General features: G+C 68.9%; 1 protein-coding gene across 1 annotated transcript; it reads right to left on the reverse strand.

The window, feature by feature from the left end:
- Positions 1-224: 224 nt before the first annotated feature.
- TFR2 (transferrin receptor 2) lies at positions 225-15668 on the reverse strand. Its single transcript, XM_030547002.1, has 19 exons — positions 15613-15668; positions 13368-13417; positions 12490-12703; positions 12022-12217; positions 11364-11504; positions 11127-11238; positions 9631-9753; positions 9401-9517; positions 8753-8892; positions 7907-8079; positions 7463-7582; positions 7030-7112; positions 6386-6449; positions 5881-5948; positions 5035-5111; positions 4039-4116; positions 3288-3519; positions 1891-2031; positions 225-1051 (listed from the first exon to the last, which is right to left on the reverse strand). The coding sequence occupies exons 2-19, from the start codon at positions 13398-13400 to the stop codon at positions 809-811; spliced, it is 2355 nt and encodes a 784-aa protein (XP_030402862.1). The 5' UTR covers positions 13401-13417; positions 15613-15668; the 3' UTR covers positions 225-808.
- Positions 15669-17171: the final 1503 nt, after the last annotated feature.

Here is a 17171-nt window from a genome sequence, read left to right on the forward strand (position 1 = left end):
CTGCAGCATCCATTTTTATTGAGCTTCCAGGCTCGGGGGGTGGGGGGACCTGCCCAGCTGGCCCTGGCCTGAGGGGATCCCCCCACATTAGGGCAGGGGGAAATAAGGCACAGAGATAGACTGGGTAGAGAAGGAACCCAGGAGTCCTGGCTCCCATCCCCCTGCTCTGACCACCAGCCCCCACTCCCCTCCCAGAGCCGGGGAGAGAACCCAGGAGTCCTGGCTCCCACCCCCCTGCTCTAACCCACCAGTCCCCACTCCCCTCCTAGAGCTGGGGAGAGAACCCAGGCGTCCTGGTGCCCGAGGTTGCAGCTGGTGATGGATTTTTTGGGGGGTGCTGGGGTGGGACCATGTTGGGGAGCCAGCCTCTGTTTGGTTCCCAGGGATGCTGCGTGTCCATTGGTCACAGGGACGGGGTGGGGGGCTATAGAAGCTGGTGCTTCCGACAAAGGGTTAAATCTATCGCCTAGCAATAAACGAAATCATTTATAGTGGGCGCTGCCACTGATAAATTAATGGGGGGGGCAGCGGGCTGGGGGGGCAGGGAAAGGGGTGCCCCTTGCATGCAGATCTGGGGGTGTAGGAGAAATACAGGGTCCTCGGGGGGGAGGTGTAGACAAGGAAGTGGGGTGCGGAGATTTGGGGGGAGGGCTGCACGGGGGGGATATTTGGGGGTTCAGTGGGGTGAGGCCCTGCAGGGAGGTGGCTCGGCTGGGAGGCCGCACAGGGCGAATGGGGGGGATCGGAGCGGGCGGGACCCAGGGGGGACAGGGAAGCCGTCTGGGGCACCCGGGGGGGAACAGGGGGCTCAGAAGTTGATGTCGATGTCCCAGACCTCCCCGCTGAGGGCGTTGGCCGCCCCCTGCAGTGTCCAGGTGGCCAGGGCCAGCTGGCGCCGGAACTGCCCCTCGTCGAAGCGCCCGGGCGCCTCCCGCAGCAGACGCAGGTGCTCCAGCAGCGCCCGCAGCGTGTGGGGCCCCCGCCCGAGCAGGACGTGCCGGAAGGGGGTCTCCGGGGCCGCCACGTAGGGGGACAGGAAGTAGAACTCCACCTGAGGGGAAGAAAGGGGGGTGCTTAGCAGAGTCTGACCCCCACAAATGCAGCAGGGGACGCAGGCTCCAGGCAACAGGCAGGCATGCGCCGACGTGGCTCTGGCCCGATGCATGTGCTGACCCGGGCCCGGCCTGATGCATGTGCTGATGTGTGACTGGCCTGATGCATGCGCTGACGTGGCCCCGGGCCGATGCATGTGCCCACGTGGGACCAGCCCGATGCATGTGCTGATGTGGGACTGGCCTGATGCATCCGCTGACGTGGCCCCAGCCCGATGCATGCGCCCACGTGGGACCGGCCCGATGCATGTGCTGATGTGGGACTGGCCTGATGCATCCGCTGACGTGGCCCCGGGCCGATGCATGCGCTGACGTGGCCCCGGGCCGATGCATGCACCCACGTAGCTCCGGCCTATGCATGCGCCCATGTGGCCGTGGCCCGATGCATGCGCTGACAGACCGGCCCGACGTATGCGCCGACGTGGGACCAGCCCGATGCATGCGCCGACCCGGCCCCGGCCCGATGCATGCGCTGACGTGGCCCCGGTCCGATGCATGGGCTGACAGACCGGCCCGATGCATGCACCAGCCCGGTCCCGGCCCGATGCATGCACCCACGTGGCCCCAGCCTGATACATGCACTGACGTGGGACCGGCCTGATGCATGCACCCACGTGGCCCCGGCCTGATGCATGCACCGACCTGGACTGATGCATGCTCCAATGCATGCGGCAGGTAGCTGCATGCGTCTGCACAGCTGAAACGCGCATGCTCCCAGTTCCCAGCAGGCAGTGGGGTGGGCAGCTGTGGGACGATGCAGACCCCCCCCCAGGCTCACCCTCATGATGCGGACGTTGTGCATGCGGTTGAGTCGTTCGTTCTTTTCCTCCGAGCTGTAGATGTCCTGGCGCAGCTTCTCGGCCGCCCGCGTGTAGTCGCCCCGGGCCGAGTACATCCACTGCAGGGTCAGGCCGCGGCTCTGTGTGCAGGGGGGTGTGACGGGGATCAATGGGGGGAGAGACACAACCAGCCCCAGCCCTCCATGGGGCCTTCCAGCCCCCCCAGCTTCCACGCTTCTGGATATGTGCCCCCACTCTCCTCCCAGAGCCGGGAGAGAACCCAGGAGTCCTGGCTCCCAGCCCCCCCTGCTCTGACCCACCAGCCCCCACTCCCCTCCCAGAGCCGGGGAGAGAACCCAGGAGTCCTGGCTCCGAGCCCCCCCTGCTCTGACCCACCAGCCCCCACTCCCCTCCCAGAGCCGGGGAGAGAACCCAGGAGTCCTGGCTCCCAGCCCCCCCTGCTCTGACCCACCAGCCCCCACTCCCTCCCAGAGCCGGGGAGAGAACCCAGGAGTCCTGGCTCCCAGCCCCCCCTGCTCTGACCCTCCAGCCCCCACTCCCCTCCCAGAGCCGGGGACAGAACCCAGGAGTCCTGGCTCCCAGCCCCCCTGCTCTGACCCACCAGCCCCCACTCCCCTCCCAGAGCCGGGGAGAGAACCCAGGAGTCCTGGCTCCCAGCCCCCCCTGCTCTGACCCACCAGCCCCCACTCCCCTCCCAGAGCCGGGGAGAGAACCCAGGAGTCCTGGCTCCCAGCCCCCCTGCTCTGACCCCCAGCCCCCACTCCCCTCCCAGAGCCGGGGAGAGAACCAAGGAGTCCTGGCTCCCAGCCCCCCCCCGCTCTAAGCACCAGCCCCCACTCCCCTCCCAGAGCTGGGGAGAAAACCCAGGAGTCCTGACTCCCAGCCCCCCTGCTCTGACCCACCAGCCCCTACTCCCCTCCCAGAGCCGGGGAGAGAACCCAGGAGTCCTGGCTCCCAGCCCCCCCTGCTCTGACCCTCCAGCCCCCACTCCCCTCCCAGAGCCAGGGAGAGAACCCAGGAGTCCTGGCTCCCAGCCCCCACCGCTCTGACCCACCAGCCCCCACTGCCCTCCCAGAGCCGGGGAGAGAACCCAGGAGTCCTGGCTCCCAGCCCCCCTGCTCTGACCCGCCAGCCCCCACTCCCCTCCCAGAGCCGGGGAGAGAACCCAGGAGTCCTGGCTCCCAGCCCCCCCTGCTCTGACCCACCAGCCCCCACTGCCCTCCCAGAGCCGGGGAGAGAACCCAGGAGTCCTGGCTCCCAGCCCCCCCTGCTCTGACCCACCAGCCCCCGTTCCCCTCCCAGAGCCGGGGCGATCAGTGTAGCCCCAGATCCCCCTGGGGGCGGTTGTGGGGCTGGATCCCCCCCAGTCCCCTACCTTGAGCTCGCTGCTGTAGGGGTTGAACTCTGCGATCCGCTGCAGCAGGACGTCTCCGTAGGCGCCGAAGTCCAGCGGCAGCAGGTGGTCGTGACTCAGGCGGATCAGCAGCTGCCCCACGACCTCGGCCACCGACTTGGCCACGGCCGGCAGCCGCCCGAAGAGCAGCCCGTTCAGGTTCTCGTAGGTGTCGTCCTGGGTGTGCAGGAACGGGTAGGGGCGGGCGTCCTGCGGGGACGGGAAAAACAGGGAGTGAGGGGCCCCGGCAGGAGCTGTGGGTCGGGAGTGAGGGGCACCGGCAGGGCTGGGGGGGGCAGGAGCTGCGGGTTGGGAGTGAGGGGCACTGGCAGAGCTGGGGGGGACAGGGGCTGCAGGTCAGGAGTGAGGGGCATCGGCAGAGCTGGGGGGGACAGGGGCTGCAGGTCAGGAGTGAGGGGCACCCGCAGAGCTAGGGGGGACAGGGGCTGCGGGTCAGGAGTGAGGGGCACCGGCAGGGCTGGAGGGGGGCAGGACTGGGCTAATACGGGGCTTGCAGGTCGGGAGTGAGTGGCAACCCGCAGAGCTAGGGGGGACAGGGGTTGCGGGTCAGGAGTGAGGGGCACTGGCAGGGCTGTGGGGTGCAGGGCTGGGCTAGCAGGGGCTGCGGGTCAGGAGTGAGGGGCACCGGCAGAGCTGGGGGGGGCAGGGGCTGCAGGTCAGGAGTGAGGGGCACTGACCCATCTGGGGGGCACCTTGCCAGGTCTCTCACCTCAACGAAGAGAACTCCACGGCCGGGACCCCCGCGAAGCGGTGAAGAGGTAGCGCTGCTGTCCATGGAGAGGGGCCGATCCTGGGGGCGGGAGGAGGCAGGATCAGACTCAGGGAGAAGGGGGGGTGCTGAGGTTGGGGGTTCCCCCATTGTCCCACCCAGGGCTGCTCCCCAAAAACCTTCCCCGGGGACTCTGAGATCAGGGACACCCGGCCCCAAACAACTCAGGATTTTGGGGGGCGGCAGCAGGATTTGGGGCAGGCAGGAGATTTGTATGGGTCTGGTGGGGGGATCAGAGTGGGTCAGGGTTGGTGGGGGGGATTAGGGGTCAGCAGGGGCGAGGTAGCCCTGGCCAGATTACAGGGTCAGAGGTTAAGGTTCAGTGGTGGTTAGGGTCGAGGGGAAAAGCAGGAGGGTCAGAGGTTAAGGGTCACGCTTGGCGAGGGCTACGCCGAGATGGGGCTGGCGTGGGGCAGAAGCAGCCAGGGCGGCTGGGGAAACCCGCTAATGAGGGGGAGGTTCGTTAGGGGCCAGCCGGGCAGCAGCCCAGCTCCAAGGAGCGGCCCAGCAGGGAAGGCGGATGGCTCCCGGGGAGCAGTGTGGGGCAGGCCCAGGTGGGGTGACCGGAGGACCTGATATTCGGGGCTTTCTCTCCCACGCCCAGGGGGCGCCCCGGAGCCCGGCTGAGCCAATCCCCGGAGAGACCAGTGGGGGGAGCCCTGCGCTGTTACGGGGGGGGCAGAGGCAGCGGGGCAGCCCTGCCTCGTGGGTGGGGCCAGTGTGAAAAGGGGGCGGGACCAGAGTCAAAGGTGAGGGGTCAGCAAAGGTAGAGAATATTTAAGGTCAGAGGTGAAGTGTCACCACTGGGAAGGGTCACCACTGAAAGGTCAGGGGTCAAAGGTGATAGGCTGCCATTGGGTAAGCTCAGCACTGAAGGGCAGGGGTCAAAGGGTCGGAGGTGAAGGGTCTCTGTTGCCCCGCAGGTCGCGCCCCACTTACACCTCGCTGGCCCAGCGCCGATCTGGGAACGTCACCTGCTCATAGAGGGTCTGGCCACTGCGGTTCGGGCTGTCGACCTGCCGGGGGGGAGGAGACAGAGGTGACCTTCGAACTCTAACCCCCGACCTTCCACCCTCAGACGGGCCAATATGGCCTGATGACCTCTGAGCCCTGCTCTAACCACCAGCCCCCACTCCCCTCCCAGAGCCGGGGAGAGAACCCAGGAGTCCTGGCTCCCAGCCCCCCTGCTCTAACCACCAGCCCCCACTCCCCTCCCAGAGCCAGGGAGAGAACCCAGGAGTCCTGGCTCCCAGCCCCCCCTGCTCTGACCCACCAGCCCTCACTCCCCTCCCAGAGCCAGGGAGAGAACCCAGGAGTCCTGGCTCCCAGCCCCCCTGCTCTAACCCACCAGCCCCCACTCCCCTCCCAGAGCCGGGGAGAGAACCCAGGAGTCCTGGCTCCCAGCCCCCCTGCTCTGACCCACCAGCCCCCACTCCCCTCCCAGAGCCGGGGAGAGAACCCAGGAGTCCTGGCTCCCAGCCCCCCTGCTCTGACCCACCAGCCCCCACTCCCCTCCCAGCGCCGGGGAGAGAACCCAGGAGTCCTGGCTCCCAACCCCCCTGCTCTAACCCACCAGCCCCCACTCTCCTCCCAGAGCTGGGGAGAGAACCCAGGAGTCCTGGCTCCCAGCCCCCACTGCTCTAACCCACCAGCCCCCACTCCCCTCCCAGAGCCGGGGAGAGAACCCAGGAGTCCTGGCTTCCAGCCCCCCGTGCTCTAACCAGCAGCCCCCACTCCCCTCCTACAGCCGGGGAGAGAACCCAGGCATCCGGGGCTGCCCCTCACCTGTTTGAGGACGTTCTCGATGAGGCTGGTCAGCAAGGGGCTGGTTTTGGCGTAGAATTTGTCATCTCCTGAGGTTCAGCGGAGGGGAGAGAAACCCATCAGGGTGGCAGGGGGGTCCAGTGGTGGAACCTTAATTCCCACCCCCAGTGAGTGGGGAGGGGCTGACGTGCCCCTCCCCTATCCCCTGGGGCTAAGCCCCAAGCTTGGAGTCACCCCCTCCCACAGACCTTGATAGAGTTAGGTTTATAATAGAGAGGGGGAAACTGGGGCAGACACTGCCTCCTCTAACCCAACAGCCCCACTCCCCTCCCAGAGCTGGGGAGAGAACCCAGGAGTCCTGGCTCCCAGCCCCCCTGCTCTAACCACCAGCCCCCACTCCCCTCCCAGCACTGGGGAGAGAACCCAGGAGTCCTGGCTCCCAGCCCCCCCTGCTCTGACCCACCAGCCCCCACTCCCCTCCCAACGCCGTGGGAGAACCCAGGAGTCCGGGCCCCCAGTCACGTACCTAGCACAGCATTGTCCAGACTGATGTAGGCCACGGCTTTGAGGTGCAGCATGCTGAGATAGCCCTGGTCAGGAGGGAAGGTTTTGGGGGAGGGCGTAAGTTCGGGGGGTCCAAAGTAAGTAGTCGCCTATCTCAGTGATGGTAGCTGCTATTCCCCCATCTTGCCACCAAGGGGAGCCCACAGCCTCCTGATGGCCAGGGAGAGAACCCAGGAGTCCTGGCTCCCAGCCCCCCCTGCTCTAACCCACCAGCCCCCACTCCCCTCCCAGAGCCGGGGAGAGAACCCAGAAGTCCTGGCTCCCAGCCCCCCTGCTCTAACCACCAGCCCCCACTCCCCTCCCAGAGCTGGGGAGAGAACCCAGGAGTCCTGGCTCCCAGCCCCCCCTGCTCTGACCACCAGCCCCCACTCCCCTCCCAGAGCCGGGGAGAGAACCCAGGAGTCCGGGCTCCCAGCCCCCCTGCTGTAACCCACCAGGCCCCACTCCCCTCCCAGAGCCGGGGAGAGAACCCAGGAGTCCTGGCTCCCAGCCCCCACTCCCCTCCTGGAGTTCTTGGCTGCAGGAGGGAATGAGACTGGTGGGCCCCTGTAGGTAGAAACACCCCCCCCCCCAGCCCTGCAGCGGGGACCCAGGCGTCCGGGTTACCTCTAGCCATTCGGTGGAGCCCACCCGGCCGAAGTCTTCTGCGTCCCAGCTAGCGAAGAGCAGGGTGCGGCGGAGCTGGAAGCCTGGGGAGAGAAATGGACTGAAGTGGGGGGACATGTGCCCCCCCCATCCTGAGAACCAAGGAGTCCTGAGGTCCCCGGGGAACTTTAATCTCACCCCTTTAAGGCGGCCATCTTTTTTGACAGGCTGATGAATATTCCCCTCTCAGCTCTTGGCAGGAGCGAGGTCCCCACCTGATGGCCACTGGGGGTATGACAGGGGAGGAGTCTTCCAATGAGGGGAGGCCCCGCCCACCTGGTGCCAGCCCCTCCCCCTTCATCTAGCCCCGCCCCCTGCCCCACCTGGTGCCAGCACTGCCCCCTTCATCTAGCCCCGCCCCCTGCCCCACCTGGTGCCAGCCCTGCCCCCTTACCGTTGCGCACCATGGCGGAGAAGGTCCGGGCTAACTCGAGGAGCAGGGCCGTGCCCACGCCCGAGCCGGCCGCCCCCGGGCCCAGAGCGTCCCGCTGAGCCCCGATGATCACGTAGTGATCTGTGGGGGTGGGGCAGGAGCCAAGATTAGGGGGAAAGGAGACTCCCCCTCGACAGCCCCAGCCCCCCATCCCATACACCTCTCCCCCCAGTCCCCACACAGCTCCTCCAGGCCCAGCCCTCCACCTCTTTCTCTGCCCCACTGTCCCCACCACATCCCTCCACCTCTCTGTGCCCCCCCATTCCCAGGCGCCCACCCCACTAAAACCCACACACCTAACACCCCAGCCCCACCCCTTCCTGCCCCCCCATCAATTCTCCCCCCCCACTCTTCACCTCACCCCACAGAGACCCCATCCCATCCCGACCCCTCCCCCGGCCTCACCGGGTTCAAATCGCCCCTCGATGCAGCCGAAGACGTTACTGATCATGGTAGGAGTCTTGACGTTGTTCACCTGCAGGTGCACCCGGACGCCTGGGTCCCCGGGCCCAAGGCGATACGGGACGTCGGCCAGGCGGCCCTTCCAGTCCCGAGGGGCGGCCAGCCCTGTCAGCTTACTGGAGGGGGGGGAGAAGAGGGGGTCACAGGGCTGGGGAGAGAACCCAGGAGCCCCTGGCTCCCTGCCCCCCTGCTCTAACCACCAGCCCCCACTGCCCTCCCTGAGCTGGGAAGAGAACCCAGGAGTCCTGGCTCCCAGCCCCCCCTGCTCTGACCCACCAGCCCCCACTCCCCTCCCAGAGCCAGGGAGAGAACCCAGGAGTCCTGGCTCCCAGCCCCCCTGCTCTGACCCACCAGCCCCCACTCCCCTCCCAGAGCCGGGGAGAGAACCCAGGAGTCCGGGCTCCCAGCTCCCCTGCTCTGACCCCCCAGCTCCCACTCCTCTCCCAGAGCCGAGGAGAGAACCCAGGAGTCCTGGCTCCCAGCCCCCCCTGCTCTAACCACCAGCCCCCACTCCTGTCCCAGAGCCGGGGAGAGAACCCAGGAGTCCTGGCTCCCAGCCCCCCTGCTCTGACCCACCAGCCCCCACTCCTGTCCCAGAGCCGGGGAGAGAACCCAGGAGTCCTGGCTCCCAGCCCCCCCTGCTCTGACCCTCCAGCCCCCACTCCCCTCCCAGAGCCTGGGAGAGAACCCAGGAGTCCTGGCTCCCAGCCCCCCCTGCTCTGACCCACCAGCCCCCACTCCTGTCCCAGAGCCGGGGAGAGAACCCAGGAGTCCTGGCCCCCCATTTACCTGAGGAGGCGGGCAGCCGTGCTGGCGCTGATGGGGTGGACGGGGATGCGGGGCAGCCCCGAGGACTGGATTGGGGGGAACTGGGTGTGGTTGAAGGAGGGGAAGCCAGGGGTGTAGGGGTCACCGGTCCCCATGTGAACCTGTGGTGGGGGCAGACAGCAGGTGAGGGACGGAGGCCGGACCTGCCCCTCCTGCTCCCTGCCCAAGCGAGCTCGACTCATCTGCTTGCAGGTCGTGGAGAGAGACCGGGAAGAAGCCCCCCCAGGAACCGACGCTGCCCCCGCTGCAGAGCGCAACCTGCTCCAGGTACGTCCGGAGATCTATCAGCTAGCCAGTTTTGAAGGCCTTTCGTTTGGTGGAAGCCCAGGTTAAAGTTCGAGCTCACCAGGGCAGGACCAATTTGGACGCGGGCGGGAGTCTGATGCCCGTTAACGGCGGCCCGGTTGTCTCATTAGAGAGAGAGCTCGTTAGCATGAAGAGATCTCTGTAGCGCAAACACCCCTTCAATTTGTTATTAATCAGGGCCTGAATCAGTCGCTCCGTTAGCTTAATGGGGATCGATGTCCCAGGGCAAGCTGCCCCCCATCCCCTCATCCACCACGTCCCATGCAGACCCCCCCTCATCCTCCTCCCCGCGCCGGCACTCACGTGTCCATAAACTGCCCGGTTCTGGGACAGGCCGGCTTTCCTCGGATCCTGGGGGATGTCCCAGGGGTCAGGGTAGATCAGCACTCCCCGGGCCTGGGCCGTGTCTGCGTTCGCCACCTGGAGGAAAGGAGAGAACCCAGGAGTCCGGGCTCCCAGCCCCCCCTGCTCTAACCCACCAGCCCCCACTCCCCTCCCAGAGCCGGGGAGAGAACCCAGGCGTCCGGGCTCACCTTCTCTGCATAGCTGATCTCTCCCACCCTGACGATGACGAGGTGGCCCTGGGGGTTCACTCCCTTCTGTCCCAGGGCGTCAAAATCCTCCTGGCGCCCATAGTTGGCATAGACCAGCCCCCCCTGGGGAGACAGATGGGGGAGAGCGTGGGTGGGGGTGGGCACCCACCCAAAACCAGCACCGCCAGGGTCAGGAAGAGGGCTGGGGAGCGGGGATGGGGGCAGGATGGGAGCAGCAGGGTGGAGGCGTTACCATGGCATTGCCAGGGGCGCTGTAGAGGCAGGACCCGGGGGAGGCGGGGGGTTGCCGGGGGGCATTACTGTGGTGTTGCCGGGGGCGCTGTAGGGTAGGACCCGGGGGAGGCAGGGTGTTGCCGGGGATATTACCATGGCATTGCCGTGGTGCGTTACCGTGGTGTTGCCTCTGGCACTGTAGGGGCAGGACCTGGAGGAGGCAGGGGGGTTACCAGGGGCTTTACCGTAGTGTTGTCAGGGGGCATTACTGTGGCGTTGCCAGGGTCGCTGTAGGGGCGGGACCCGGGGGAGGCGGGGGGTTGCCGGGGACGTTACCGTGGCGTTGCTGGGACGCTAAAGGGGCAGGACCGGGGGAGGCAGGGCGTTGCTGGGGGGCGTTACCATGGCATTACCGGGGGTGCTGGAGGGGCAGGACCCGGGAGAGGCAGGGGGTTGCTGGTGGGCGTTACCATGGCGTTGCTGGGGGCACTGTAGGGGCAGGACCCAGGGGAGGCCAGGGGTAGGCCGGTGGTGTTACTGTGGTGCTGCCGGAGGGCTTTACCGTGGCATTGCCGGGGGGCGTTACCGTGGCGTTGCCGGGGACGCTTTTGGGGCAGGACCCAGGGTAGGCGAGGCGTTGCCAGGGGTGTTACAGTGGCGTTGCCGGGGGCGCTGTAGGGGCAGGACCTGGGGGAAGCAGAGCGTTAATGGGGAGCATTACTGTGGCATTGTCGGGGGCACTGTAGGGGCAGGACCCAGGGGAGACAGGGTGTAGCCGGGGGGCGTTACCATGCTGTTGCCGGGGGCGCTCTTGAGGCAGGACCTGGGGGAGGCGGGGCATTGGGGGCCGTTACCCTGGCATTTCCAGGGGCGCTGTAGGGGCAGGACCCGGGGGAGGCGAGGCATTGCCAGGGGGCGTTACCGTGGCGTTGCCGGGGATGCTGTAGGGGCAGGACCCGGGGGAGGCGAGGCATTGCCAGGGGGCGTTACCGTGGCGTTGCCGGGGGTGTTGTAGGGGCAGGACCTGGGGGAGGCGAGGCATTGCCAGGGGGCGTTACCGTGGCGTTGCCGGGGGCGTTGTAGGGGCAGGACCCGGGGGAGGCGAGGCGTTGCCAGGGGGCGTTACCGTGGCGTTGCCGGGGGCGCTGTAGGGGCAGGACCCGGGGGAGGCGAGGCATTGCCAGGGGGCGTTACCGTGGCATTGCCGGGGGCATTGTAGGGGCAGGACCCTGGGGAGGCGAGGCGTTGCCAGGGGGCGTTACCGTGGCGTTGCCGGGGGCGCTGTAGGGGCAGTACATCTCGGGGTCCTCCAGGGGTAGTTTCTCCAGGACCCCCCCTTGCGGGTCCAGCTGATGCAGGAAGTTGGGGTTCATCCTGGGGGCGAGGGGGGGGCATCAGAGCCCAGCCAGCCCGGCCCCCCCATTTGCCGCTGAGCACCTCTTCCCCCCTCCCCCATGGGTCCCCCCTCCTCGCCCTCCCCATGTCCCCCCCGGTCAGACCTGTCCGGACGCTGCAGCCCCACGTAGTGGGTATCGGTCCAGGCCTGGTCCAGCCTGTAGGACGCGAAACTCTCCAGCACCTTGTGGGTCAGGGCGTCCATGCGGGGCGAGCCGGGGCAGTGGGGGCCCTCGCTTACCCACCTGGGGGGGGGACGACAGAAGAGGGGAGGGGTCAGGCGGCAGCTGGGGGCATATGACCCACCCCGAATCTCGACCGCTCTAGCCATGCTGGGCAAATTGGGGATGGGGGGTCCCCCGTGTTTTAGAAGGGGGGGTTCTGAGGAGGGATGGCAGAGGGGGATTTGGGGTCTCTGTGGGGTAGCTCAGAGAAGGGAGGCCCTGTTCTGAGTGGGGGTGAGGGGTGACTCTGGGGGTTGGAGGGGGAATCTGTGGGGCAGGCTTCTTGATGGGGCACATGGGGATCCCTGTGGGGTGGGGAGTCCCTGTGGGAGGATCTGTGGTAGCAGGGAGTCCCCGTGGGGAGGGGGATCTCTGGGGGGCTATGGGGAGCTCTGAGGGGCTCTCTGGGGGGGTCTTGGGGGGATGGAGGGCTGGAGACTGTCAGGGGGACTCTTGGGGGGGTGGCGCTCAGGGGCCAGGGGTTTCAGGGGGCTCTGGGGAGGCTCTATGGGGCCAGAGGGCTCTCTGGGGGGCTCACCGGATGGTGCTCTCGATGCTCTCCTCCCGCAGGTATTTCTGGAACATTTCCTTCAGGTCGGCCCAGTAGAGGGGGGGCCCCGGTCCCGGCGACTCCTCGGCCGCCCCCTCGTCGCTCGCCATGGCCAGCAGGTCGCCCCGCAGCCCCGCGCACGATGGGCAGCTGCCGCGCAGGGCCACGTAGCCCAGCAGGAACGCTGCCCGGGGGAGACGAGGACGTGGGCACGGGGGGCACGGGCACGGGGGGCAGGGGGGGGCTCTTAGTCCGGGAGGCAGGGCTGGGAGCCCAGGGGGTGGGGTTTTCAGTCCAGAGGGCGGAGCTCTGAGCCAGGGGCGTGGCTATCTGTCCAGGGGGGCGGAGCTCTGGTCAGAGGGTGGGTCTGTCGGGCCAGGGGGTGGAGCTATCAGGCCAAGGGGTGGAGCTCTTGGGCCAGGGGGCGGAGCTCTCTGGCCAAGGGGCGGGGCTTACCCACAGTGAAGATGAGCAGGGCGCTGAGCACCACGTAGGTCAAGGCTTTGGTCCGGTCCTGCGGGCCGGGGACCACCAGGGCGGCCATGTCCCCGGCCAGCGTCTGCTCCTCCCGCTCGACTACCTTCAGCTCCAGGCCCCCGGTCCCCTCCCCGCCCGGCCCCTCCACGTTCCTGTAGATGGTGTAGGAGTGTCGGCTGGGCCGCTCACCGCCCTGTGGGGGAGATGGGGGTCACGGCAGGCGGCGCTGCGGGTTGGGAGTGAGGGGCACCCACAGAACTGGGGGGGGGCAGGGCTGGGCTAGCAGGGGCTGCGGGTTGGGAGTGAGGGGCACCAGCAGGGCTGGGGGGGGCAGAGCTGGACTAGCAGGGGCTGCAGATCGGGAGTGAGGGGCACCGGGGGCAGAGCTGGACTAGCAGGGGCTGCAGGTCGGGAGTGAGGGGCACCGGCAGGACTGGGGGGACAGGGGCTGCGGGTCAGGAGTGAGGGCAGTGGCAGGGCTGGGCTGGCAGGGGCTGCAGGTCGGGAGTGAGGGGCACCGGTAGGGCTGGGGGGCAGGGCTGGGCTAGCAGGGGCTGCAGGTCGGGAGTGAGGGGCACCGGCAGAGCTGGGGGGGCAGGGCTGGGCTGGCAGGGGCTGCAGGTCGGGAGTGAGGGGCACCGGTAGGGCTAGGGGGGGCAGGGGCTGCGGGTCAGGAGTGGGGGAGGCAGGGCTGGGCTGGCAGGGGCTGCGGGTCGGGAGTGAGGGGCACCGGCAGCATTGGAGGGCCCAGGACTGGGCTGGCAGGGGGCTGCGGTGTGGGAGTGGGGGGCGCCGGGGAGCGTGGACTGTTGGGGTCTCTTCCAGCCCCCTGGGGATGATTCGAAGCCCGGCCCTACCGCACGCCGGAGCAGGGATCTCAGCGTCTCCATCGCAGCCTCCTCGTGTCCTGGGGAGAGAGACGGCCCCAGGGGCTGGTCAGTGAGGAGCCAGGAGGGTTCCCCTTTATCTGCCCCCCCCCGAACAGCAGGGGCTGCAGGTCAGGAGTGAGGGGCACCGGCCGAGCTGGTGAGGGGGCAGGGCTGGGCTGGCAGGGGCTGCGGGTCTGGAGTGAGGGGCACTGGCAGGGCTGGGGGGGCTGCAGGTCGGGAGTGAGGGGCACCAGCAGGGCGGGGGGGCTGCAGGTCTGGAGTGAGGGGCACTGGCAGGGCTGGGGTGGCTGCGGGTTATGAGTGAGGGGCACCGGCAGGGCTGGGGGGGCTGCGGGTCTGGAGTGAGGGGCACCGGCAGGGCTGGGGGGGCTGCGGGTCTGGAGTGAGGGGCACTGGCAGGGCTGGAGGGGCTGCGGGTTGGGAGTGAGGGGCACCGGCAGGGCTGGGGGGGGCTGCAGGTCGGGAGTGAGGGGCACCGGCAGGGCTGGGGGGGCTGCGGGTCTGGAGTGAGGGGCACTGGCAGGGCTGGAGGGGCTGCGGGTTGGGAGTGAGGGGCACCGGCAGGGCTGGGGGGGCTGCAGGTCTGGAGTGAGGGGCACCGGCAGGGCTGGGGGGGCTGCGGGTCTGGAGTGAGGGGCACTGGCAGGACTAGGGGGCAGGGGGGGCGGTTACCACGTGTCTGTCCCAGCGGCCCGGGTGCAAAGGCTGCTGGGGCCGTATTGATTTGACTGCCTGGCGCCGGGCTGCCGGGGGCACTAAGGGGCAGCGGGGGGGCTGGCCCCATGGCCAGGGGACAGAGCCCCTCCCCGGCCCTGGGCGAGCTGGTGGAGGAGCTGAGATATGTGGGGGGAGGGTCAGGAGGGCAGAAAGGGGCTGGAGGGGACTGGGGGCGATTGGGTGGGGAGGGCACCTGGAATTGGTGGGGGGGTCTCTGTCCCCTCAGGGCAGCGCAGGGGGAGGGGAAGCCAGGCCACGAGGTCCCAGGCCCCAGCTGCCGGCTGGGGGGGCCCCGGGGCTGGGAAGGGCCAGAGCCTGGCTGGGGTGATAAGGGTGGGGGTGGGGTGGGGCTGGGACCTGATAGCGCGTCCCCCAGAGTCACGTACACACCGGCTCCCCCCATGCCCCCCACCCAGCCCTGCCGGTGCCCCTCACTCCCGACCTGCAGCCCCGCTAGCCCAGCCCTGCCCCCCCCAGCCCTGCCAGTGCCCCTCACTCCCGACCCGCAGCCCCTGCCCCCCCAGCCCTGCCGGTGCCCCTCACTCCCGACCCGCAGCCCCTCCTAGCCCAGCCCTGCCCCCCCAGCCCTGCCGGTGCCCCTCACTCCCGACCCGCAGCCCCCCCAGCCCTGCCAGTGCCCCTCACTCCCGACCCGCAGCCCCCTCAGCTGTGCCGGTGCCCCTCACTCCCGATCCGCAGCCCCCCCAGCCCTGCCGGTGCCCCTCACTCCCAACCCGCAGCCCCCCCAGCTCTGCCGGTGCCCCTCACTCCCGACCCGCAGCCCCTGCCAGCTCAGCCCTGCCCCCCCCAGCTCTGCCGGTGCCCCTCACTCCCGACCTGCAGCCCCTGCTAGCCCAGCCCTGCCCCCCCCAGCCCTGCCAGTGCCCCTCACTCCCGACCCGCAGCCCCTGCTAGCCCAGCCCTGCCCCCCCAGCCCTGCCGGTGCCCCTCACTCCCGACCTGCAGCCCCTGCTAGCCCAGGCCTGGCCCCCCCAGCCCTGCCGGTGCCCCTCACTCCCGACCCGCAGCCCCTGCTAGCCCAGCCCTGCCCCCCCAGCCCTGCCGGTGCCCCTCACTCCCGACCTGCAGCCCCTGCTAGCCCAGGCCTGGCCCCCCCAGCCCTGCCGGTGCCCCTCACTCCCAACCCGCAGCCCCCCCAGCTCTACCGTGCCAACCCGCAGTCCCTGCTAGCCCAGCCCTGTCCCCCCCAGCCCTGCCAGTGCCCCTCACTCCCGACCCGCAGCCCCCTCAGCTGTGCCGGTGACCCTCACTCCTGACCCGCAGCCCCCCACCTGTGCCGGTGCCCCTCACTCCGGATCCGCAGCCCCCCCAGCCCTGCCGGTGCCCCTCACTCCCAACCCGCAGCCCCCCCAGCTCTGCCAGTGCCCCTCACTCCCGACCCGCAGGCTGTCTCCCCTGGGCTGGGCTGGGCTAGGACCAGCCGCTGTGGGGGGTTTCTGGGGTTCTCACAGACCCTCCCCCTGGGGGCACTCACAGAGTCGGCTCTTGGTGCTGGGAGCTGTTTGTGTCTGATACAAACCCGGGCTCCCACCCACCCGCCGGTGACACCCAGGCCTCCTCCCCCACTGGGACCTACGTCCAGCCCCCCCCCGCCCTTCCTGGGCCCAGCCAGGGTGGCGCCAGGGGGCCCTGTGCTACCGGGAACAGGCGGGGGTCTCCCCTGGCAGCCCCAACGCTCCCCGGGCCTATGGGTGCTGTGACCCCCGGCTGGCTGGCTCGGGGGGTGGGGAATGGGGCAGGGGCCTGTCCCCTCTGGGGGGCGCCGGCTCCCACCCGGCCCCAGGGCAGGGACTGGCTGGCTCAGGGGGCAGGGAATGGGGCAGGGCCTGTCGCCTGTAGGGGGCGCCGGCTCCCACCCGGCCCCAGGGCAGGGACTGGCTGGCTCGGGGGGGCAGGGACTGGGGCAGGGGCCTGTCCCCTCTAGGGGGCGCCGGGCAGGGACTGGCTGGCTGGGGGGCACTTTTGGGGCTCTGTGCTGTGGGAAAAGGAGAAGGACGTTTCCGACTGTCGCTCTCTATATTCCTGTCCATGGCCTGTAGGGGGCGTCGGAGCATGGAATAAAATGGCCGGGTAATTCACATGCTAATCGCATGGCTGAGATGCAGCCACCTCTGGGGCGGGGCGGCCGGTTACCCGGGGACCCCTCGCCCGGCGCTGAGATGCAGCCACCTCTGGGGCGGGGCGTCCGGTTACCCAGGGACCCCTCGCCCAGCGCTGAGACGCGCCCACCTCTGGGTGGGGCGGCCGGTTACCCAGGGACCCTTCGCCCGGCGCTGAGATGCGCCCACCTCTGGGGCGGGGCGGCCGGTTACCCGGGGACCCCTCACCCGGTGCTGAGATGCAGCCACCTCTGGGGCGGGGTGTCCGGTTACCCAGGGACCCCTCGCCCAGTGCTGAAATGCAGCCACCTCTGGGGTGCGTATGTGTGTGGGGGGGGCAGTTTTTATTAACACCCTGCCCCCAGGACTTTGCCCTCTCTGATTGTCACTGCTCAGGCAGGGAAGGGTTAAGGGGGCGGGGCCTGTGACAAGGGAGAGGGTTTCCTGGCAGACCCTGCCCCCCCCACCCCCCAGGTGCCACCAAGTCTGGGGTCTTATCAGGGCTCTGCCTTGTGAAAAACAAACAGGGCCTGGATCCGGGCCTGATGCCCCCGTGGGGCGCTAGGGGGCGCTGTGGGGGGCTCAGCAGGGGGCGCTCTCCCCTGGCAGGCAGGGCTGGCCCTAGGGGGCGCTGTGCGGCAGGGGGGGCTCAGCAGGGGGCACCCTCCCCTAGCAGGCAGGGTGCTGGGGGGGGCACTGGGGGGCAGGGCGGGCCTGTGTTTCAGAGACAGCCCCAGTTTTCACTCCTTGCCCCGAATTACCCCTCCCTTGCCTGGGGATGGGGGGAGGGGAGGGCCACCCCCCACGAGGTCTTGCCCCCCATAACACTTTCCATGGGGGGGGCTGCTCCTTTCGGATTTCCCTCCCGCACTTGCGAATGTCCGGGGGTCCCCTGCGTCTTCATGGTCCCGGGTCTCGGCAGTTTTTAGCCTCC

The sequence above is a fragment of the Gopherus evgoodei genome, unplaced genomic scaffold, assembly GCF_007399415.2.
Source record: "Gopherus evgoodei ecotype Sinaloan lineage unplaced genomic scaffold, rGopEvg1_v1.p scaffold_51_arrow_ctg1, whole genome shotgun sequence".
NCBI classification, from domain to species: Eukaryota; Metazoa; Chordata; order Testudines; family Testudinidae; genus Gopherus; species Gopherus evgoodei.